Source organism: Mercenaria mercenaria, chromosome 15 (genome assembly GCF_021730395.1).
Source record: "Mercenaria mercenaria strain notata chromosome 15, MADL_Memer_1, whole genome shotgun sequence".
NCBI classification, from domain to species: Eukaryota; Metazoa; Mollusca; class Bivalvia; order Venerida; family Veneridae; genus Mercenaria; species Mercenaria mercenaria.
Genome location: NC_069375.1, coordinates 34,752,182 through 34,778,368, shown reverse-complemented (window position 1 = coordinate 34,778,368; position 26,187 = coordinate 34,752,182). Strand labels below are relative to the sequence as shown.

Below are 26,187 nucleotides of genomic sequence, written 5' to 3'. Positions count from 1 at the left end.
CCCAATTGAAAAATTTTAAAAGCTTGGGAAAAGTTGACCTTTACTGTAGAATGGTTTTTTTGGCAATTTTAAAATTGTTAAAAATTTTGTTTGTTAAATGCTAATGGGTAGTGCCTTTTTCTAGTTTGAAGTTCAAAAAAAAAAATTTTTTTAACAATTGGGGCAAAAATTGGAAAAATGTTTTTTTCTTGTTAGATTTTAAAAATTTTTCACCCACACATGATAGGGCATTGGGGGACTTTCCGGGTTTAAGGTGGAGGGGACCCCAGGTTTTCCCCCCGTTTCCTAGAAAATTTTTTTTATTTTAGATGGGTTTTTTTTCAGTTGAATTGCAAGAAAAAAATCCGTTTTGACCGTGCCATAAAAATTTTGTTTTTCCCCCTTTAGTACCTATGAACCCCACCCCGGAATTTAAAAATTAGGGCCCCTGAATTCTTTTGGGAAATTTTCAGAACACAAGAAATTTTCCACACCAAAAGGGAATAATTTGTGTTTCAAAAAACAGCCCCCACACAGAGCTACTGACAAAACAATTTTTCCCTTTGGGTTTAGTCTAACTGATATATTGGGCTTAAAATAGTGACAAGGTGAAATCAGGGTATTTTTTTTGGCTCAGGGAAAGGGCCAAACTATTTTTTGAACATCATAACATTCTTTCAACTGCTATTTAAAAAAATACTTCAAAAAACTTAAGAAAAAATAGGGTTTTTTTGCAATGCCACTGTTTTGGAAAAAATTTTTTGATAAAAAAGATATAATTTTTATATAAATGAAAGACAAAATAGCTTCTCAAAAAGCTGGGAAAACCAAATCTTCGTCCGAACAAAGATTCTCAGACCATATTTTTATCTATGTATAAAAACATTTTGGAAAAAAGTGGACCCGAGAAAACAAAAAAAAAAAAGTTTTTTTTAAAACTACGGACTGTTTTAAACATATGGGTAAAAACCTATTGGGTTCCCACCCGTAAATAGATTGATAGGGAATTTTCTTTACCTTTTTGCCTGCTTGGGAAACAATTTCAGCCCTCCAGTTGATACTGTCTGCACGTTCCCCCCCCCAAATTTTTATTTAACACCCCCTTTTAAAAGTAAGTGGTGTGCCCAAATTGAATGATGGGGCCCGGCCCTTTTGAACTGTTGCAGGGGTAAAGGTTTTAAAAAATAATCAAACTTTATTTATTCCCCCCCAACCCCCCCCTGTTTTCTAAATTTTTTTGTATTTCTTTTGTTATTTCCCATTATATAATTTGGGGAGCTCAAAATCGGTCCGGGTCCCATCCCAAAACAGGGGAGTTATCTAGAAGCTATTTGCATTAGTTTTTCAATTTAAAAAAAAATGCTTTTCCTCTTTTTTAGGGAATTTCTCAGTAGAGATTTGAACAAAAGTTGAAACTCCCAAAAAGCGGGGAAAAAAATAAAGTTTGACTACAGCACTTAAAACAAGTAAAATTATCATTCCTCCCCCCAACCCTTTTTTCCGTTTTATACAGAAATCAATACAAAAAATGGGAAGGAAATTTAAATTTTTATAAAAAAAAATTCCATCCCTTTTTTCCCGTTACTTTTTCAGTAATATTTTAGAGAGACTTTTAAAAAAAATTGTTAAAATTTACTTTTATATACCGCCTGTTCCCAAAGTGGGTATGAAAATTTTTACTTTTGCAATTTTTGGGGTTTTCAAACAAAACCTACAAAAGGGGACATCTGACATTTTTGGGTTTGGGATGCGATGTACAAAAATTGTACACTGTTCTTGTTAAAAAGTTTAAAATATGGAGGGCCCTTTTTTTACGTTATTTACAAATTTTACAAAATAAAAGGAGGAAAAAGGTTTAACCCCTGTAACCAAGGGAAGTATTTTTTTTGGCTATATCCTATGTACAGTTACTGCCACCTATATGGGATTTTTTTTTTAAAAATCAGCAAATTTTTAAAATGTATTATTGGTTTAAACAATTTAATTTTAAAAATAACAAATAACCAGCAGTTAAACAAGTTAAAGGGAAAATCATTGTTCTATAAAATATTTTAAATGTTCTTTCAAAGCCTTGTCTAATCTATTCTTACCTTTTATTTTTTTATATATTACAGATAAAAAAAATTAAAAAATTTAGGTTGTTTATGTTCAAACAATACTACCCAAATTTAAATCATGAGCAAAAAAAACCCTTAAATTTTAAAAATCACTTCCCAAAGTATCAGTGGGATGTATAAGTTTAATTTTTTAAATGTTACCAAATTTAAATTTACTCTGCCAAAAACACTATCCTGTTTTGTCAGTCAAGTACACTGGGTGGGCTAACTGTAAGATGGTTTAAATTTTATGTTGGGGAAAACAATCGGGCTAAAGTACATCTCCTACTACGCTATGTTTGGATCCCAAGATGAGCTATTTTTAGCCTCATTCTGACGACCCTTTCCCCTAGCCAATCGAAGGCCCTTTTTACAAAAAATTTTTAAGCTTTAAAAAACTATGTTTAGCCCGGGTTTTTTTGTATTTTTCCAAATTTTTTTGCGACCACATCGTGGGGTACCCCTCGGGTTTTTAGAGAAAACATATGTCACTTGGTCACGTTAAAATGTCAGGGGTTTTTTGCCAGTTAGCCCCCCCGTTGGTAGGGGGAGTTTCCCGTAAACGAGGGGTTTCCCGGGGTTGAGTCCCGGATGATGTACATTTTTTTTACTCTTTGACTTTGCACATTTTGATGGTTTTTGGCCCACGGCCTTTTTGAAAAAAGTCGTCTGATTGGGTTTAAAAAAAAATTGATTTGCCGGAAAAAAAAAAAGTAATATTGGGGGAAAACCAAAAAAAATAAGAAACAAATGTGGGAAAGGGCCTTCTCAGATTCGTTTTGAAGTCAAGTACTTTAGTCAGATTGAAGTTGAAAACAGCAGTTTTAAGATTTTTAATTTTGTGCGGCATTAAGCAAAGCGAGAAAAATTAAAAATCTTAAAGTTCTGTATTTTAATTATAAAAAGTCTTTTCAGTTCGTCAGTGTTTTTTTGGGGGGTCTATTTAATCATAAAAATTTAAAAAATTAAAAATTTTAAACATACAGTTGATTTGACAACTGTTTGGGAAATAGAAAAAGGGCCCGATTTTAACGAAATCGGGAATTTCCCTTTAGCAACTTGGCAAAACCCGTAAAGAATATTAAAATTTAAAACGGGGGAATTTAAAATCTTAAAAACTGCTTTTATTCAACTTTTTTAAAAATTTACTTACAACAGTGTTTCTGCTATTTAATATAATTTATGTTTTATACAGGGATTTGGGCATTTTTGGGGTTTTTCATTATTAATTAACTATGTCAATAATATTCGCTTAAAACCCCCTTTTCCATGAGTCTTTTGAGTTTTTTTTACAAAAAAAGAAAATTTGGTTTTGGTTAAATGGTGATTCTTTGTGCAAAAAATTTTTTTTTTTAAATGCACCTTTTAATCATGATACATTTTATGGGGAGAAAAATATTTTTTCTGTACATTAGTTTAAGCTCATTATGTCTTTTCAAACAATTTTTACCAAAACTGTGTACTAAGACTCTTTCCTTAAACTGCCCATTTCTACTGTGCTACCTTGTTGGCAATGAAAACTCCACATTTTCTATCACAATAAGTACAGATTCACCATCAGAACCTGCCATTTCTAGTATGTTGACAACCGATTAATAACCACAATTTTCACCACAATGACAAGAGACTGTATCACAATTTCTACAAGGCGGCTATTGACTTGCTATCACAATTTTCACTATGGAATCATGTCTTCTATTTTGACTGAATAAACTTCCACAAATTTCTACCATGCTATAATGTCTCTATCATAATTTCTACCAAATGACTACTGCTTCACTATAACATTTCTACTAAACGGGCCACTGGTTCATTTTCACTTTTCCCTACCAAACTAACTACTGCTTCACTACCCACATTTCCTACCAAACTGACTACTGCTTCACTTTACATTTCCTACCAAATTAAACTACTGATTCACTATAACATTTCCTACCAAACTCACTACTGATTCACTATAAAATTTCCTACGCAAATTGACTACTTGCTTCACTATCACATTTTCTCCCAAACTGATACTGCTTCACTATAACATTTCTACCAAACTGGCCACTGGTTCACTATAACATTTCCTACCAAACTAACTACTGCTTCACTATCTTTTTTCCCTACCAAACTGACTACTGCTTCACTATAACATTTCCTACCAAACAACTATGATCACTAAACATTTCCTCCCAAAACTCATACTGATTCACTATCCCCTTTTTCTACCAAACTGACAACTGATTACTTCACTATCCTACCAAACTAACTACTGCTTTACTATCACATTTCCTACCAAACTGACTACTGCTTCACTACCACAATTTCTTCCAAACTGACTACTGCTTCACTTTCACAATTTCTACCAAACTGACTCATGCTTCACTTTCACATTTCCTACCAAACTGACTACTGCTTCACTACAGTCAAAACTGTGCTAGCAACCACCCGTGAATAGCGACCACCTATCGACAACGACCGGTCTCTGGTCCCCCCGTAGAAAAATGCTCATAAAAAGGCCGTGAATAGCGACCACCTGGCGGCTGCGACCAGCGACCGGCCTTATTCATTCCCAAGAGTCATATTTGCCTCCCCAATAACGACCAAGCTGGATCGTTCTGGCATGAAAAATTTGAAATCCGCCGAATTTTCACGACTTTCACATTATAGCAAACACAATAATTACTGCTTGATTGAAAATTTGCAAGTCTGTACTGGCCGAATTAATACATAGAACATAAAGAAAGCAAGAAGCTGTAAAAATATTTTATCAGCATGATAATGGCTAACTGAGAAGTGACCCTTCCCCCTGAATAAAGACCACCTGTGAACAAAGACCACTTTTGCTTGTTCCGAAGAGTGGTCTTTGTTCACAGGTTTGACTATATCACATTTCCTCCCGAACTGACTACTGATTCACTATTACATTTCCACACAAAGGACCACTGCTTCACTATCATATTTTCTACCAAACTGACTATCACATTTCCTTCTAAACTGACTACTTATGCACTATCACAATTTCTACCAAATTGACTACTGATTCATATTCACATTTCCTTCTAAACTGACTTCTGATTCACTTTCATACCAAAATGACCAATGCTTCACTGTCACATTTTCAACCAAACTAGCTCTGATTCACTACCACAATTTCTAACTGATTCACAATCACAATTTCTACCAAAATGACTACTGATTCAATAGCATTGTACCATTTTCTTTGAATGTCGTGTGTAGTTATATTACAAATCTTTAACACTTTATGAAATGACCTTGTAAGGACCTTCTCAAAGGACATGTGTTTGGACATTACTTAGCTTTGACGTGTCTCAAATGAAACACTTTGCAACTCTTAAAGCTATGTTTATCACCTCTTAATCTCTCAGGCTACATGCAATAAAGCCACAAAGACTGGAAATTAGAAGTCTGGTTTGCTGTTAATGATTAAAAATTAATGAATTAACACTGTTCTATATTAGTCTGAGGTCATTAGCTTGTTACAGACAAGCCAGGGCTAAAACTTAATGAAAAATTGCTGGGTGTTTCTACCATTACAGGTCTAAAAGAAGCATTGCCCCCATTTTGAAAAATGCAATACTCCTAGGAGAGACTACAATAGATATATGTAAGGTAAATAAAGACACAAGAAATATTGAAGTCAATTAAAATGATTGATTATCTAAGAAAATATTTGAAAGCACAGAAGCAAAACTGGAAACAAACTGTAAACTTGGAAAGAAAACAACACATAATCAATAGAGTAGCTGATCAATAATGATTTAGTGAAGATGTTTAAATCTATTTCTCTTAAGCAACAGGTCTTTCTTCAAACTGAGCCAAGAGCAAAATGGATAAATTGACAGATATGACAGTTGCTGGTACAAACCTTGATCAGCATTCTCAAATGAAACAAAAAGTACCTCTCAAGGACCTATTACTACTGAACTACTTGTATCTCAGTTATTAATACAAGAATCATATTAATTGTCTACAACTTGGCCTGGCAAATCCCCAACATTGCACAACAAGTACTGCTTTGATATGATCCGACCTTATAATATACATATAGTACAATTGAAAATCGGTATCTAAAATTCCAAGGGGCTGAACATTTTACTTTGAGATAACCGAAATCTGACTTAAAATGATATTTTGTGCATGTGTTTTAAGGGACAGGACTTGAAAATGTCTTCGAGATAGGCGGGATTTTGAGATAAGCAAGTTTGAAATATCGCCAGTTTCAACTGTAGCAATTTCTAGTGTAATACTAGCCAAAATGACTGACTATAATTTTAGACTAATAGGACAGAAATCTCATTTGAAACTGAACTTTTTGATGCTTGGAACGTCGACTGATGCCAACATTACATCATATAGGTTACTATCTAGAATCAGGTCATATTACTGAATGGTGTCTCAATGATTCACATGGATCCATCTTTCAGCAATAACAATAGAGTTTCAGTGGAATGTGGGTGATTTAGATGATGGATGGGGGTTGAAGGAAATATTCTGGTCTCTACATGATGACATAATACTCCCTTAAGTCTAATATACTCCACAAGAAAGCCAGCAAAATGAATTTTTAAAATTGCTGTCAATAAATGTCAGATCTATGAAAGGGGTCAAAACATTATGTTGGTAGAATGAATATGGCTTTCTGAAATGCAGGCCATTCTAAAAATAATGACTATCATGCTGGAATATGGTACTATAATAACCCGGCTGTAGTATGTCCATGGATTCCATGGATTTCAGCATGGTCTGTTGTCCATGGAGTATTGGAACACATATCCATGGACAAAAACTGTGTATCCCTGGATAAAAATCCATGCCTGTCCAGGGACAGTGGCCATGGACAATGTCCTGGCATCCATGGCCAGTGTCCAGGGCATACCCATGGACATTGTCCAGTGTCTAAGCCATCCATGGATGGTGTCCTTTGCCATCCGGGGACTGGGCCCAAATGCCATCCAAGGACCTGTCATCATGCAGCACTTCTTTAGCCTAACCTGGCAATTGTGGCTTGAACTTCCTACCGAACAGGGATTTGTTCAAATCTACATATCAGACAAGTGGATTCTGGTAAAGAATGATAAATATTCACTTAGCTTTAACTAAAAAATTAAACTAAAGATAAAATTAAATATAAAAGATTTAATAGAAATTTTATGAATACAAAAAAATCATTTTTGGAGTTATGTTGGCTAAATATAGGTGGCACTGAATGTCTCTTATAGCTTTGCTAAAACCATCACAGGGTCAGGAACCTCATTCCAGCCATTTCTGAAATTGATATAAACAATTTATATTAATAATTGCAATTAAAAATGTTTTAGACAATACATATTACCTATGTAAAGGGAAAACTCTAAATCCAGATTAATTTGCAGTTACCTTTTAAAATGTGGTATCAAAACCAATTACTTTATAATTGGACACTGAATGAAAATAAGAGCACAATCTGTGGTACTATCCCTCATCTCAGTAAATGCTTTTAAAAATGATGACAGACAAGCTTAAAAAGAAATTTTAGAATTTCGTACTGAAAAAAAAATTAATGTCATAAAATGTTGATGAATTATCAGCCTGTCATGAAACCTTATCCCCAGCAAGATAGATTAATTACATCATCAACCTTTTTAAATAGAAATAAATATACTAGTATAAGTGTTTGCAAATATTTACTTACAGTTTAGTGTTTGATGGGGCTCTGTCTGTGATCTCATTTCATCCTGTAGCATAGTCACTAAAGCCATCAAATATCTCTGATTACATATTTCATTCATACATGTTGAAGACAATGTTTCTAATAATAAATATGACACTCTTGTATCTGAAAATAAAATTATAAGAAAATGTTTAGACTTCTTGTAAGCCAAAGTGATTGTAGAACTAATTACAGAAAATGAATAATAGAAAACGAAAGAACTTATGCATTAAATAAACTGTTGCTATGAAGAAAATTATGTATCATTCACAAAATACCTTAAAAATACCTGTAACCAGGTGAAAGTTTAAGCCACTGAGATGAAAAAAGTTCCTAATTCAGTCTATTTTTTTTAAAGTTCTGGGATAATATAGATTTAAATTATATTTTAGTTCAAAGTTTAATGTTCTTACCTGATATCTCTGAAAAAAGCATTTTAGAATTTCAAGGTACAAAATTATTTAGCTCCATTCCTTTTTGGGCCTCCAACATCTAGAACAAAGCATTTCCCTGTTTAAAATTCAAATTGTATGTTGTATTCATGAGCAATATTCCTTGATACAGATAGTTACTGAAGGGAAAAATCTGGAATGTTCTTAAAATATATATACAGTTCATGAGAATTTTTCTATTTTTTTGCTCACAGAATTTGCAAAGATCACAGAAAAAAAATAAAAAAGTATTGGGATTATTTTTTGGGGGCTACAGGGTTTTAAAACGGCTTCAGAAGCCTGCATTTCCATTGGTCTTTATCTTGGTCAGAATCTCCAGAGGTTATCAGCTATCTCTGTGTTTCATTTATACAACAGTACACATTAAAACAGCAGTGTTATTAACGGGCTGTAAAAGCTAGATAATTATCACTTCCGGGTTATCAAAGGCATAGACTATTAAAATTTATAATATGATGAGTTTACATATATGAGCATAATTTCATAACAATTTCTTTGACTATATGACATTTAATCCTTATGAACTACTGTTTTTTTTTTGGTGATGTTCAATAACAAACTGAAAGAAAAAAATTTGCTTAAATAGTGGATACATTTTCAATGATGTATGATATCTTGTTACATAACTGCAAGATGAATTAATAAAATGATATAATTCTAATTTACTTTTTTTTTATATGCAAAATGAAAAAATTTTATTTAGTTACATTCCTTGTTTCTTTTCAATTAATTTGAATACCTATAGACCATAAAACAAAGGACAGTAATGTATTAATAATTTTTTTTAAAAACCCATTTTTTCGACTTAGAACTTTTTCTGCCTAATTCATCAGAGAAATTCTAAGTGTGAACAGAAAAGCTGACCATGGACCATGTCCATGTACTATTCATTTTCCCATGGACAATGTCCATGATAACCTTCCCTTTTCACCCCTGGACAACTGTCCATGGATTCAACTTTTCCATGGAAAAACCCCAAAATTCACCTGGATATCCATGCTCTGGCCATGGATATCCATGTTTATAACATGGATAAAAAACCCTGGCCATGGACATTCTACAGCCGGGAACCAGGGTACTACTTTATTAATAGATTTATTATTATTTATAATTATTCAAAGTTGAAACTTGATTCAGTTTTCTATATATTTTATTCATCATCTTAAAATTTAAGTCCACATTCTCATATTAAAAATTTCCAAAGATTATTTTCTAAGTCTGACCTTACCTCCCTACTGAACTTATACTTACTAAAAATTTTGTTCTCTTCAGCTCCCTTTCTCTCAAATCAAGACCACACCCTTTATTCCTCTCTTACAATCAACATTCACTAAACTGCCTTAACTCCCAAAATTTACCTTAATTAACAATATCCATTCATTGGTCATTGTAACCTAACACATAAATTTCACTTGTCAACACATACATATAAAACTAAAATTAACCCCTATCGGTTTCCCAAATGAAAAGTCTTTAAATACTAATTTGGATATTTACAAGCTAGGGTCCGTCTGCATCCCTTTGATATACAAACTGAACTGTTATATTATACATCAATGAAATTAAAATAATAATATTACAAACACATGATGAGGAACCTGTACATAACAATTTGCAGACTTTATATGAAAAATGAAACATTTCTATATATATGAAATAAAATTTAAATTATGAAATATAATTTCATAATTTTCTCTCTGTTATAGTACACAGTCTGCCTACAGACTTCAAATTTTGCTTTGTGTATATGACACCTGATGCAAAACTGAATATCTCCGTAAGGGTACAATAGTTTTCAATAAAACTTTAGAGGATTATAAAGGAGTCATTCATGTATCATCCACGTAAAACTAGAGTTTCTTGCGTGTCAAACTTATACGGAAGCACGTGTTTGTCAATATTTTTAGAATGGCCCTTATATTATCTGGTATGATACATGTAACATAAATCTAACAGACTACATATAATCACTTATGTATGCTTAAAGTTTGCTGCAATTCATCCCTTACGAAAAACTTTCACTATTGTCAGTGTATGGTCAGTTTATGTCCAGTGTGTTTCCAGTGAATAATACTCTTAAATCTAGTTACTTGCCAGCCTATTTCCAGTGCTGACAATAAACTGACCCAGTGTGTTGCCACTGAATAACCATCATGTGTCCATGCACTTGTCAGCTAATTTCCAGATCTGAAAACCAGCTGTACAATTTAACTTCCAGTCTGCTGTCAGTTTTTATATACAGTTTGTTGTCAGTGATGTTTGTAATGACATTTTACAAAATTTTATTGATTTTTTCATAAAAAAATTATTTGAAGGAGTTTAAAATTATATAGAGGTATCTGGAAATAAACACTGACAAACTGGTATGCAGTGTCAATCTTGCAACACACTGGATACACAACTGACACAAGCGGTTTTTGGACTTTTCATTCTGTTGTCCTTGTATTGTCAGTGCACAGCCAGTAAAACTGGAAATATTTTTCGACAACACACTGGCATATGCCAGTGTGTGTCATTGTATTGTCAGTGTTAAAGTCAGTCACAACATGCCAGGCTCTCTTACATGGACAAGAAAAACACTTTACAAACTGGAATAAATTATTTAAATTTTTTTTAACTAAATTCCTTCATGCAGTACAAAGTTATGAGCACTTATACATTAGTGGGGCAGATGGACTAGTTTTGTTTGTTTGTTTTTTGGTTTAAACTTTCGTTTTTCAACGGTATTTCAGTAATGTAACAGGGGCAGTTAACCTACCCAGTGTTCCCTTTGGATTCTGTACCATGCAAACCTGTTCCCCCGCAAGTAACTGCCAACTTCCCCATGAATCAGGGGTGGAGGACTAATGATTTCTAACACAATGTCATTTATCAAATAGTCAGGGAGAACATAAGCCCCGTCGGAAGATCGAACTCACGACCCATGATCCGTAGACGATGCTCTCCTACTCAGCTAAAGAAGGACTAGTATCCCAATAAAATCGCTTTGCTTACTCAGTATTACTAATCTTATTTATTTCCCCCTGGGAAAAATTTGTCTTTATTACCATTGTATTGTCGTAGCATTGTCAGTGTATGGGAAGTTTGTTTCCAGTTTTAGTGTCAGCATATATTTTTTCTATTTATCTTTATTAATGTTTAATATGAATTTTAATGTGACTTAAAACCTTCATTTGCTTGGACTCAATTCTTAAACCAATTTAAAGATTTGCGATATTTCAATTATCAATAATATAATATTGAAACCAAAGGAATTTGACCGAGATTTTTGGTAAATTTGCAAGTTTAATTTTACAGGGTAGCGAAAATAGATCACTTTAATTTCTGCATCTCTTAAGCACAAATACTTGTTGCGGACAGAATCTGTGTTACATGAAAAAAATAAAAAATAAATTAAAAAGTACCTTTACAATGTGCCCATCAATGCTGGAAAACTATTGAAAACTAAAAATAATTTTGGTGGGAAAAATGCAATACTGGGCCTTTTTTTTTTGATAAGGTGTCTTGTAATATTTGTTTTGCTGTGAAAATTGCTAAGATGGATATATTGCCAGTGTGTAGCCAGTGCATTGCCAGAATCTGCTCTCAGAGTAAATTTAGATCCACTGTACTGTCAGACAGACAGAAAATTCATACAATATTGTCATTATGAAATTTTTTTATCTCAAACTATTCAAAGAATAGCCATTTTATTGGACATGCCCGTATGTTTTTTTTTTAGAAAATTATGGCCTTTTTTCGACTTAGAAGGGTTTTAAAGTTTTGAAATGTAAGCTGGTATTCTCATTTACTCACTTATGGGAATGGATTGAAACTAATTACACGCTTGTTCACTGTCATGATCTGACATGCACTAAGCGGGTCCCTTAACTTTTTTTTTTTCAAAATTATACCCTTTTTCCACATAGCAATTTTTTGTTAAATTTTTTTGTATGTAAGTTTGGAAACCACTAATGGAATGGATTGAAACTTCACACACTTGCCCTGCCATAAGCTGATATGCACTGTCAGGTTCCTAATCCTGTTTTGCAGTTTTACAGGATTTTTCCCCCTTTTCCAACTTTTGTCTTCATTCAATTGACAAGGCTGTTGAGGCATTGCTGTCCTCCCAACAGCTCTTGTTTACAATTCCAGTGTGTTTTCCATATCAATTTGATTATAGAAATTATGTTTTTTATTTCCAGTTCCTTGCCATTTTCCTGCCAGATTTCTTCCAGACACTGGAAACAAGCTGACAATATTTTCAGTGTGTTTACATGCTGAATTTTTATGAGGGCCCGTTTATTGTCATATAGTTTGCAGGTTATTCCCAGAAACTGGAAATAATATGGAATAGGGTCCATGTTATTTTCAGATAGACTTTTTTTCTTGGGGTTTGTTCCCCTGTAGGAGTCAGATTATTTCCAGTTACCTTTTCTTTTTGACAGACTGTTACCAGATCATTGGCAGTTATCTTGCAGCTTAATGCAAGCTTGTTTCCATATTTCATTTTCATAAGGGATATCAGGGGCTTTTTTCTTTTATATGGGTCCATCCAGTGCAAGTTTTGCAAGTATTTCTCACAATTTATAGTTCTCCGAATCTATTGATTTTGGTAGAAACTACATGAAAGGTATCAATTACTTTTGAACAGTAGCAATTTATGTCCCAGGCACACTGTAAGAGTAGTCAAAGTCAACTTTCTGTTCAATAACGATCTCTGAAATTTGACACCAGATCAATTATCAATTATCCTCCGAAAATTTCTAAAGACCTCCTCATGCAATTTAAATGTTTTCTAGCTAGAAAAAAGGAGGGAGAAAATATAATCAGACAGTACATTTAGATGAAGTATTCTAGATTTTCTGGATATCATATTTTGTGAAAATAATCATACTCTTGCATTTTAAGTGACTGAGAAAATCAATCAGCAAGTGCCTGACAATATACCAGTACATCATTGAAAGTTTTAAATTCATAACAATGTATCAAAAGCTAACTTAAAAGAATCTTATGTCAATAAGCATTCGTTTCCTTTTAGATGTTTTAATTATGCATTACAGGGCTGTTGTACCATTTCGTTTTGCCCTGGAAAGCGCATATATTAACAGGTGTGTTTACAGCACCTACTGCTTTAAAAGAATTTTAATCTTATATATTCACAGTAATGATGAACTTTGAACTAAGACATCTCACTTAAATTTTTAGATGAATAACATTTTCCCTGTTGAAAGATAAAAACAGACTAATTGTACAATTGGTTGTCATACAAGCATGTAGTTTTTTCATTGTAGTATGGCTCACTCCAAGCTATTTTTCGCTTCTTCATTTGACATCTAGAGCTTGATACTTGCATAAAAGACAACAAAAGCATAATTTATTATGTTCAGCCATTATTATCAAAATTAAAAGCAACAAATTAAAAATTAATGGATATTATTGGAACTCTAGAGAACTGTTGTGCAATGTTTCCTAGGCATGAACAAACAAAATTAATTAACTTTCTGCCTTCAAAGCCTGCGGAACATGTCATATGCTTCAACAGGACACAAATTACCAAATTAAATGGTCTACCAGATGAGTGGCAGTCTGATGTAGATAATTAAACTGAATGAAACAAGAGGGCCATGATGGCCCTATATCGCTCACCTGAGTAGAGTTGCTTACTTGAACAAGATCTAGGCCTTCTGGTTTATTTTTAGCAAATTTATGAAGATTTCCCTATGTACAATCAAGTAACCCTGGGGCTGGGTAAATTTGACCCTGCGTTGGGGGAGGGGGAGTCAAGATTTGAACAATTTTTGTGAGGTCCACTAGGCAATGCTACATGTCAAATATCTAAGCTCTAGGCCTTCTGTTGTTTTTTTTAGAAAATTTTAAAGATTTTTCCCATGTACAATCAAGTAACCCCATAGGGGGGAGCCAATTTAACCCCAGGGTCTGATTTGAAATTTTTTTGTAGAAGTCTACTAGGCCATGCTACAATGTCATTTTCAAATATCTAAGCTCTAGGCCTTCTGGTTTATTTTTTAGAAATTTTCATATGTAAAATCAAGTGACCCCTAGGGCGGGGTCAATTTTGACCCCGGGGTCATGATTTGAACAAAATTTTGTAGAGAGTCCACTAGGCAATGCTACACGTCAAATACTAAGCTCTTTGGCCTTCTGGTTTATTTTTAGATTTTTTTTTTTTTGGATTTTCCTATGTAAAATCAAGTGATCCCTGGGCGGGGTCAATTTTGACCCTGGGTCATGATTTGAAATAACTGTAGTAGATGTCCACTAGGCAATGCCACTTGTCAAATATCAAAGCTCCAGGGCTTATGCTTTTGAGAAGAAGATTTTTTAAGTTTTCCTATGTAGAATCAAGTAAACCTGGGGCGGGGTCAATTTTGACCCCGGGGTCATGAAATTTAACAACTTGGTAGAAGTCCATTAGGCAAAACTTCACACCATATATCTAAGCTCTAGGGCTTTTGGTTTTTGAGAAGAAAAATTTTTTTAAGATTTTCCTATGTAAAAAACAAGTGACCCCTGGGGCGGGGTCAAATTTGACCCTGGGGACATGATTTAAACAAATTTTGTAGAGGTCCAATAGGCAATGCTACATGTCAAATATCTAAGCTTAGGCCTTCTAGTTTATTTTTAGAAATTTTTTGAAGATTTTCATATGTAAAATCAAGTGACCCCTGGGGTGGGGGCAATTTGACCCCGGGGTCATGATTTGAACAACTTTAGTAGAGGTCCCCTATGCAATTTTCTACATGTCAAATTTTCTAAGCTCTAGGACTTTTTTGTTTATGGAAGAAGATTTTTTAAGATTTTCCTATATAAAATCAAGTGAACCCTGGGCGGGGTCAATTTTGACCCCCGGGTCATGATTTGAACAAAACTGGTAGAGGTCCACTAGGCAATGTTCACACCAAATATCTAAAACCTAGGGCTTCTGGTTTTTGAGAAAGAAGATTTTTAAAGTTTTTCCTTTTGGGTTGCCATGGCAACCAGAATTCCCGTATGGAATTCAATTCTTTGAACAATTTTTTAAAAAAGACCATCCAAGGAACATCCTGTGAAGTTTCATCAAAATTGGGCCCGTTGGTTTAGGAGGAGATGTTTGTTTTAAAAGGAAGTGTGGACGGACGACGGACGGACGGGCGGACCGCGGACGGTGAGCGATCACAATACCTCATCCTGAGCACTTTGTGCTCAGGTGAGCTAAAAAGCACAATGCTTAGAAATGTAAATTGGCTGTTACATTTTTTGCTGAAGGGGAGGGGTTGGATTACTCAGGATGACTGTTTTATGTTTGCTCTGAAAGGAAGGGTTGGATGGCTGTTTCATCCATTTGCACTGAATGGGAGGGGATGGATGACTGTTTTATATGTAAAAGTATGGATGGCTGTTTCATTGTTTTCACTGAAAGGGAGAGAATGGATGACGTTTCATTTTATAGTACTGAAGGGGATGGGATGGACGACTCTCAATTGCTTACACTACAGGGCAGGGGTTGAATGACTCTTTGATTTGTTTACACTCAAGGAGAGGAGCTGGATGGCTGTTTCATTTGTTTATACCTAAAGGGATGATTGGAATAGCTGTTTAACATTTTCACTTTAGGAAAAGGGTTAACGGATGACTGTTAATTTTTATTTTTACACTGAAGTGGAGGGGTTTAAGTGAATTTACAGCCTATTTTGGTAATTTTTTGCATGAAAATTTTGGTTTAATTGCAAATTAAAATGTTTTGATCCAGTATGTCAGTAGATAAGATGGCAATCAACTATCAATCCACTTAGTGAACATTTTCAGACATTTTTAATAGCAAATGGAAACTTCAAACTGAATTTTATATTGCCTTCAAACTTGAAACTGGTTTATAGGTAATAGACATTTGCGAATTAAGGCAAAGTGGAGTGTGGACGATTGATTTTTCAAGGGGGTCATCTCAACATAATTTGATTATATTATGCGCGGTAGGAAAAACAGCCTTTAACGGCAATAAAGTATGGATTATTATATCATCACTATGCGGTAGATGATATAATTTTGATTTGTCTGTTTTTTCTGTCCATCAGAGAAAAGTTGTGTTACACCAAAGAAGTATAAAATACACAGAATGGCAACTGGCTGTAATCTCGCGTGAGCTCGTGTCAGAGCGTGATTCGGCGTTATCTTACTAAAGCAAACATCGGCGAGCATGGAGTTACAATTTGTACCTTTAAAACTACATTGTAAATACATGTTAGCTTCTAAAACAAAATTAGTTTAATTTGAAATGGTCTTAAAACACGAAGTACACGTTTTTTTTTTGCCATCGAAAGAAGCTGGTCATACGGTGATAATTATTTACCCATGAATAATTGCTTTTCGCATACAAAATGGCGCGTGGAGAAAGTGCCACGTCGGTAAACGAGATCTCGTTTTTTTGTCACGGGAGGTTGGCGAGATTTGCTCTATATGCCTTTCAAGTTGCCAATCTATTTATTTTTATAGCTCTTTGGTTACACATATCACCAAAAGTATTGAACGATCATGAAATTGTATAGGAATTTTATCTAACATTAGGAGTTACACATCCGTCTCATCTGAGTGCTCAAGTTGCACTGTGTCTGTCGTCCGACGTCATTCGTCGTACACTGTTAACACTGTAGAGGTTAAACTTTCAGCCATATCACAATGAAACTTAGGCATAATGGTTTGAGTGAACAAATTCTCGACAAAGTTTGAAATCGGGTCATCTTGGCTTTAACACTAGGCAACTAGGTTTAGATCAAAGAAAAGCTTTGTAAATATTCTTGATTCCAATTTTATGCTCCCCGAAGTGGGGGAGCATATAGTCGCCACCTTGCTCGTCCGTCCGTCCGTCCATCACACCTCTTGTCCAGAGGATAACTAAAAAGTACTGAAGATACCAAGTTGTTACTTAATACAATGGTAGAGTTCATTGATAGGAAATGGAGTGACAAGGAACCATAACTCTAGGTGGTCTCATTTTGAATTATCTCCCATATTTTGCAAACCTTGTCTGGGACATAACTCTTATACTATGTAGGGGTGACTATTGAGGCCAATTTTGACTATTGCAATACTATTGATATTGCTTAAAAACTATTGCGATACTATTCTATTGCAGGTTACTATTGCGATACTATTGCAATAGTTATCGGCCATCCTATTTTATACAGTAAAGCTACCAACTGGCATTGTTACACAGTGTAAGAGACGGCACTGTTTATAACTGCTGTTAACACACATTGAGATGTTTGTATAAATGAAATGGACAGAAATAATTCTAACATTAAATATTTCTTGACTTCCTTAGCTTTGGGAAAAATAAGTAAAATAAACCTATGCAAGGTATACTCAAACGAATCGGCCATTTTGTTGCGAGTGTCAACATGTTTAATAACCAAAGCATCGAAAAAGACGAAAAAATTTAAAGGATCGGTTTAAGGTGTACCAGCACTAAATGAAGGGCCCTACCGAACAGTTTACTGTAAATACAAGTATCCTTGGTTTCTCCCGTCCATAGTACATTTTCTCATTAAGATTAACAGGTTATTTAAATATAAATTTTAAACAAAGTCCTAAGAAACTAAATTTATTAATTATCTCCAGATTCCTCAGTCCTTTATGTTAGTTTAAATTCGTGAGGGTAATTATTGTAATGGAGACGTAAACATTTTCCCAGGGGCAAATGAAAGCTGGCTCTGTTTCTTGGTTTATAAATATAAATTATTTCTGTATTTACTAAAATTTCAAAACTATCGAAACTATCGATTGTTGAAGGAACTATCGGCGATTGTTTTGAATCGTGACTTTTCCCTTTGATGATGCTATCGGGACACTTAGTTCGCAATGCATCGATAGTTCGATGTATCGTTACACCCCTAATACTATGCAAGATATTTACTCGATACTTTACAAACTGATAGAAGTCAGTGAGGAGTGTAGTGACAAGGAATCATAACTCTAGATACTTTTTGAGCTAGGTGCATCAAAAGGTGAAAATGAGCATTTTTTACTATTTCAGGGGCCATAACTCTGGAAACAGGGGGCAGAGCAATAAAAACAATAAAAAAGAAAATTTCTTTGTTTTATATGTATATGAGCTAAAATATCTTTCACTCATGAACACAATATTATATATTTTCACCAGTGGCTGTGCCATGAAAATTACTGCATCTGGTAAAATTTTGATCTTACACTGAAACAAACAAATATTTGTGACACTAGACTGGTCTCTTATATTGTATGTTAAATTACTTCCCTTCATAGTTATAACATGGTTAACTTCTCCTGCTGCCAAATGTAAGCAGATATTCAACAAGTATCAATGCTCTCTCAGACATATAAAAAATACACCTATTACTAGTAACTATAGTCTATGGTGACACTAAATATGCAACATGTTAGGGTTATCAGACTAATACTATAAGTTCGGTACTTTTGTGTTGCTGTTATTATCAATACAGGGAAACAATGCTCTCGCTGGAGCGAAGCTGACTCAAGCTTTTTTCCTTCCTTTTTTCTGTGTTTGGATTGCTAATAAAACACTTAATAAGTATGCAGGAAAATTACCTTGCAATGAATATCTTTTTTTTCTTGTCCTTAGACTCTAGTAAGAAACAAATATAGCATTTTTTCTGCCTAATTATTATTTCACAATTCAGAATGGAATCTATAACAATTGATACCTAACTCAACCCTTGAATGTCATAAATTAAATTGTTATGTAATATGTAAAACGTTAAACAAGATAAAAATGATCTATATCTCATTACTTCTTTATGTCATTTCAGATCTTTTTTTTTGTTTTCTAAACAATAAAATTTTGTTCCAAAATATAAAAGTTTATGACTTTAATCTATCCTGATTCAAGACTAGGGTTTTATTATTTGATATTGTATCAATCAAGTTTTGAAGGCTGGCAGTTCATTCCCACACGAGATGGGTTTAATTCTTTTTTTTATAAAAAGAGTGGTATATTTGTCATTGGGGTCAGTGCGGTCAAAAACCAGGGTTTGACAAATCCACTCATCTACTTGTAAATACGAGTAGAAATCGGCTCCAGATGAGTGGAAATTGCTGTTGTACTCGTCCTGAAGGACAAGTTTGATTTTTAACCAAAAATATGATCAATCAAATTAAAAGGTCCAGCAGTGCAGATACTGGATAGCTGAAGATCTTAAACAGAAAATGTTGGTTGTTTTTCGCAACTCTAAATTCTGTCCTGCTATGTTATGGTACCGCATGATTGCATTAGCTATATGCTTGATAGTTTAGAACAAAATTACAGTCTGTACCATTTTAAACAGACTTTAAAAAAGATGCTGTCTGTAACAAACGTTTTTGCTAACTCGGAACTGCAGGACGAGTAAGAATTGTAGCAAGGCAAGTGAAAACTTTAGGCAGCTGGTTCTCCAAGATGAATTGTTCTCAAGGAATTTGTTGAGCCCTTAAAATGAAGATGAATTGAAATCTTATTTAGTCTTTAATGTCAACAACAGAAGAGGCTGAAGAGAATAATTTCAGAAGGTGAAAACAACTTTATAACTTGAGTCAACCCGGCACTCTTTTCTAATATGCATCAGGGCCACCTAGTGAAATCAAACACTTTTTTGCTACTAACTGACTGTATATTAAAGTGGAAAAGTTTGCAATCGTCAAAATGTTTGTGAATTTTGCAAATTCAATAAATTCACCAAAATATCACATGTCATTATAGTCAAGTAAAGATAAACATTCTTAGCTGTGGAACTTCAGTTTTTGACAATTCCCGAATATTTCTGATCGCATTTAACATCTGGAATTTGCAATTCACAAACTTTTTGACCCGCAAATATATCCACTCATACATTATTAAATCCTGACACCCTGGAGTTGCCTTGAGAAACACCACGATGTCTGGTCTTGTACAACAAGTACATTGATTAATTTATATCAAATTCCCCGCAATTTTAAATTCAATTCAATACATAGATATTATATAAGGTCGGTACAGACCCTTTGATTTCCCTGGATGCATCAAGTGCATCAGTTGTGACTGAATGAGAATATTAAACGTAGCAATATGTTGAAAGACATACAAAATTTGCAATAACTTGGCAGACTCCAACTTAGAAACCACAATTTACGTTTAAAGGATGAGAACAGTTACTGTTACTAGTACTCGACCAATTAAGTGTGTGCTCAGGTTAAGCATCTTTTTTAACAATATTTCAGTCATATTAATGACAGTGTCTACTTGTAGCAGTGATTACAATGCCCAACTTTATAGTGCAGCCTCACTGGAATATCATGCCATAGACATAAGTGATATGATACCCCAACCAGTCACATTATACTCGGGGTCGCGAGTTCGATCCTCGGGCGGGGCGTATGTTCTCCGTGACTATTTGATGAACGACATTGTGTCTGATATCATTAGTCCTCCACCTCTGATTCATGTGGGGAAGTTGGCAGTTACTTGCGGAGAACAGGTTTGTACTGGTACAGAATCCAGGAACACTGGTTAGGTTAACTGCCCGCCGTTACATGACTGAAATACTGTTGAAAAACGGCATTAAACCCAAAACAAACAAACACATTATACTGACACCTGGCTGACCAGTTCTAATACTATCCTCTTAATACTGAGCACCAAGCATTTTTCATGTCTTAGGTATGACGCAGCCAGGAAGGAACCCAAGACCTATCGCACTTGAAGCAGGTGCTCTACAACTAAGCTACCGAGGTGGTAGACAGGAAATAGATTGATTATGAATTGAAGGCAATCATACACTTAGCATATACATCAACAACATCTTTCAACTACTGAAATAAAATTGAATGAATAAATAGGTTCATTACAGACGGAACAAAACTGTATACAAATAAGGAAAAGTGACTATGCCCTCTAGTGGCCATATTTTTGGACAAACATGAATATTTCAAACCATCTTGCTAGGTCAGCTATGGAATATCTCTGTGAAATTTTTTTAAAATTTGGCAAAAGGTTTACGAGACTTGGGTTGAAATTTTTTCTAATTTTAACATTATTGGGGGAGTGGACACTGGCGCCAGATCAGAAAGAAAATGCCTCTGTACATGTTATACCCTACCCCTAGGTATTCTATAAGAACCATGGTCATGAACGGGAAAGTGCACTAACCCGTTTCAATCGTACATTTCTCAACTTAAACACGCAGTTTGGTGAATGGGTACCTAGTATATTGAACAAGCGATAATTTATCTTCCATCGTGCACCAGTCACATTGTCTCAATATTCCATATTGCTGAGATTATCAACATATTTTATGCTTTCGTCAATGTTACAGAAAAAACTTGCTTGAACTTCCCTAATGAACATCCGGTCTAGAGGTCACGGCAGTGCGCACATGTTTGGCGAAACGTAAACAAACAAAAACAGATTTTAAAAAAATCAAAATTTTACACTAAAACTCGAAATGATGAATGAAATTCATCTTGTATATGATCTTTAATTTGAAATCGTACATTGGTCTGCGTCTGTTCTGTATATTTTATTCATTTTGCACATTTTGCTGCATTTTCACATTTTAGCGAACACGTGTAGTAAAATGACGATTGACATACATTTTTACAACAGCCAATCAGAATGGTTTTGTAATCTAGAACGGAACTTCACCAGGGAAGTTCAAGCAAGTTTTTTGTGTAATGTTGAAATTACTATAAACTACGCGTTGTTTTTATAAGATAAGATGTATTGAAAAATGTGACCGGTGCACAATGGAAGATAAATTACCACTTGTTTGATATCCATAGTACACATTTACCCCACTGCGTGTTTTAGGTATGAAATGCGCGATTGAAACGGGTTAGTATATTTTCCCGTTCACGACCATGGTTCTTATAGAATACCTAGGGGTAGGGTATAATATGTACAGAGGCATTTTCTTTCTGATCTGGCGCCAGTGGGAGTGGAACACATGTCTGGACTTTTGAACAGACAGAGCCATCAAAAAATGCAAAATTTCGTCAACTTTAACCACATAATTTATTAAGTTTTAGAGAATCATGATGTTTAAGCAAAATGGTGGATGGACTGATGACAAATGGGGAGAGGTCACTACAGCTCACCAGAAGCACTTCCAAGTTTTGAAATTGTTTTTTTTTAAACATCATGGTGTCAGTTTCGCTTGATGTACAAAAAAAACTGTTTAAATTCAATTCACTTACAGTAAAGCCTGCAAAGGGAGTAGGAAAAAGTGATTGCTTACAGCAGGTGGCTGCTTAACGCAGGTAATTTATAGAATGAATGACCATTTTGGGAAATGACACACTGGCTGCTTAAGACAGGTTGGCTGCTTAATAGAGGTGACCTCTAAAGCAGGTTTTACTCTTTAAAAAAAAAAGAACATAAAACAAACAATACTACATTTTTCATGTAGGTCAGTCCATGTAAACAAGAAACAACACCCTCCTATATCTAGTTTAACATTTGAAAAATACCAATAATCAATAACGCAAAAAACAAGTTTTCAATTGATGAAGAATTTTAATGGATACTATACTGCCTAATATCAGTGTATACTAATGGTCTATATTAATATAATGTAACATTGGAGTACATACAATTTATAAGGTAGGAAAGCTTATATACGAAATGCTATTTCATTGACAAAACATTATTATAGTACTGATATTATAAACTGCTGAGCTTCTTTTCAATGTAACAGTCTTTTCCGCAAGAGTTTGAGTGAACAAGATGTACTCGGTACAAGTTTGGAAATGAAGCATTATTTGAATTAAGTATTATTTTCCTCAAATTGGAGAACATTTCTGGTTAAAATTATATCAAATTGCAAAATTGCAGTTACATCAAAGGAAATTTAACAAGAAAAAGATACAGGTAACAATAATTATAGTTATTAAAATTTGAAAAAAAAAAAAAACTTCTATTTTTTATTGTCTTAAGACGTTTTATACTAAAAACTATAATTATTTACTACAATACGGTGTTCCTTTATCTTCAATCATCTACCAAAAAAAAAAAAAAAAAAAAAAAAAAAAATGGGCAGAAAAGTGCTCATAATACATGAAATACATGAAAGCTTATACATTATAACCATTGCATAAATAATTAATGTAGCCTTTCTAAAAATTGTTGGATTCCTTTGAATAATCTTTTATCAGATATTTATATGACGTTAAATTTCAAAACTGGAATATTGGTTAGTGTGGTCTGGAACAACTGATACGGGGACTGGAAACCGGCATTTATCTTATCTGATGCTGTCGTCCAATCGAAGCGTATGCCGTAGGTTATTCTGCTATTACTCAAACACTTACGCCTTACAGTTTAACTCGTCCTTTCAGTGAAAATCTTGGAAAGCATTTGTTGAATTTTTTGTTGAAAACAAACGTTCTGCCATGAAATTATTGCCTGCATCTGTTTTTAAATAGCAAATATCTACATTAATGTTACTTTTCGCCCTGTGAAAATGGCTAAATCTAGACTTGTCTTACCCAGAAAGAAAGATGTTGTTTTTTATATGATATTTGCCTTGTTGATTCAGAGTATTTAGAATAAAAAAATTAGGACATATTTTAGTGAAAATAGCAAGTCAAAACTGTAAACTGTTGCCTGAAAATATTTGTTTATGATATTGCTCTGTTCTTCACCATTTAAATGCGTGTTAAACCTAGATGATTTTCTGCAGTTTTATCTAAAAGTTCGGAATACTAAATGTGACTTCGTTGTTGGCCTTTTTTAAAAAAAAATATTATTTTAATTTAAATACATTGTATTTTTCACACATCAGTTTTAAGATTAAATTTATTAAACTAATTTTTGGAGTTTAAACAACAATTTCGTTTGAAACATTCCCTACGTTCTAGAAGAATGTTTGTTTCTGTATGTAGAAATCTGACATTATAAACAATAATTATAATTATGACTCTACAAGATTAAGAAAAGTGTCAGCTTTCTGTTATTTTCCATTTTTTTATTCAAATCCAACAAAAATCGGCCCTTTGATAAAGGTTTGAAGTTACGTGGTAAAATGTTTCTTCAGGGAAGTGAGCTCGAGTTAATTCATAATAATTAAGCATATCACCACATGCAGTCGCATGCTGTTTTTGCTTCAGAATCCCTTTAGATCGATCTCTGATCATCTAATTATCGCCACTTAACATGTGACTGGTAAACCCTTTGAACAATAAGTGTTATAGCTCCATGATTAACATGAGGTAATATGCTAATTACGCGCTAATCGATAGTGGCGAAAACAAAATATCGATCGCTAACGACTGGTCGATATTTACAGGTCTGGACGACAGCATAGTACAGATAAATGTATTGATTTATACGGAGTTTCTACTCCCCGTATTAGACCTTCCTGGTGTGGTATAAGGCCATTTTGTAAGACACAATAATCATCACCTCAGTGCCGAAAGTGGATAAGTGCTTCTCTTTAACCTTCGCCCTGCTAAATTTCTAAAATGGACTGGTCCATCATTTAATTAGGGCAGTACCACTTATATTTCAAAGGTGTGTTCTCTGAAAGTTTACTGACCGAATAGAAAACAGTGCAGACCATGACCAGCCTGCATGGATGTGCAGGCTGATCATGGTCTGCACTGGTCGCAAAGGCAAATTAACTCGCCGCCAGCAGGCTAAATGTTAACCTTAAAGTGTGATTTTGACCTTTTAGCACGGGGTTTGTGTCTTGCACAAAAAACATGGCCCTAGTGATGTGGAAGACTTGTACTAAGTTATATCAAAATTCTTTCATGGATGACAGAATTATGAACCAGACACGACACTTGCTAACAACTGACCCTTGAACTTGGAGCTAGGATCCTGGATCTTCAGGGTGGCATGTCGTCTTATTATGGTATATATTTGTGCTATATAATATCAGAATCCCTTGGGGGCCAGAGTATTGTGTGCAGCATATCATTATGATGTGCCAAGTAATATCAAAATTCTTTGATGAATGTCATGGAGTTAAGGATTGGACAAAAAGAATGGGATGTGCTGACTGAATGACAAACTGACAAATAATTACTGAAGATGTGAAATTTTATAGAGCCCTAAAATAGTTTTCAACCTGTTGAGGTCCAGTAAGACAATATCTAAAATCTTGTCAGAATTACAACAGAATGGGACTAGATAAAGTATGTTAAACTTTCTATTTCAGAATAGAGAAATAATAAGCTGATGCCTTATTCATCACGATGGGATCCAAAAGACAAAGTGGAGGATACGACCCTATACCAAATGTCCCAGACATTCAAGTGGAACAGGAAGACGGGCCGGAAAAAAGACCGGGACGCAGCACAATGCATACACTGTCATCTGATGTTACAGACATCTCCGATAATGAAAGCATAAATATAAATAGAGACACAGGGTAGGTACAAGTATGGGATAAATTCTGACCTGTCTTAACCCTTACCCTGCTAAATTTCTATAATGAACTTGTCCATCTTTCAATTTGGACAGTACGTACCATTAACTGTTAAAAGGGGTCCTTATCAAAAAGATACTGACTGAATGGCGAACAGAACAGATCATGATCAGACTGCATGGATGTGCAGGCTGATCATGATCTACACTGGTCACAAAACAGAATGAATCATGACCAGCATGATAAGGGTTAAACGCAAGCAAAGAAGACTAGTATAAACCCACAGAATCGTAACTGTTGATAATCTTGCGGCACATATTACCGCGTTAAACGGCGTTATCTTACTGAAGCGTTTGCCATGATCAAATCGACAGACACTTATTAAAGTATTACACTGGCGATAAGGCCGTCACGTAATAAACTGAATCAGGTCCAATTTTCAAACGACCACTGTTGATTTCTCAGACTTGCAATCATAAATTCATTTCTTCCTTGTGTAGAAAATACTAACATCATTAAAAAAACACCATTAACATTATAAACAGACGATCTGATAAAAAGTTTTTCACGACACAAATTATTATCCTTTTGCTTTCTGTTTCATACAA

General features: G+C 34.3%; 2 protein-coding genes across 3 annotated transcripts in view; one reads left to right on the top strand and one right to left on the bottom strand.

Moving 5' to 3' along the window:
* LOC123550853 (potassium channel subfamily T member 2-like) overlaps positions 1–26,187 on the top strand; it is a 295,982-nt gene that overhangs the window by 86,720 nt on the left and 183,075 nt on the right. Inside the window, exon 2 of one of the 2 annotated variants that reach the window (XM_053524976.1) lies at positions 25,370–25,582. In XM_053524976.1, coding sequence (XP_053380951.1) covers positions 25,407–25,582 — 176 coding nt within the window. In that variant the 5' untranslated portion in view covers positions 25,370–25,406. Of the gene's footprint in view, positions 1–25,175; positions 25,583–26,187 lie in introns of those variants that run through there. The other variant, XM_053524977.1, reaches the window with a different exon arrangement.
* LOC123550896 (glycosaminoglycan xylosylkinase-like) overlaps positions 1–26,187 on the bottom strand; it is a 153,086-nt gene that overhangs the window by 115,112 nt on the left and 11,787 nt on the right. The window lies entirely within an intron of this gene.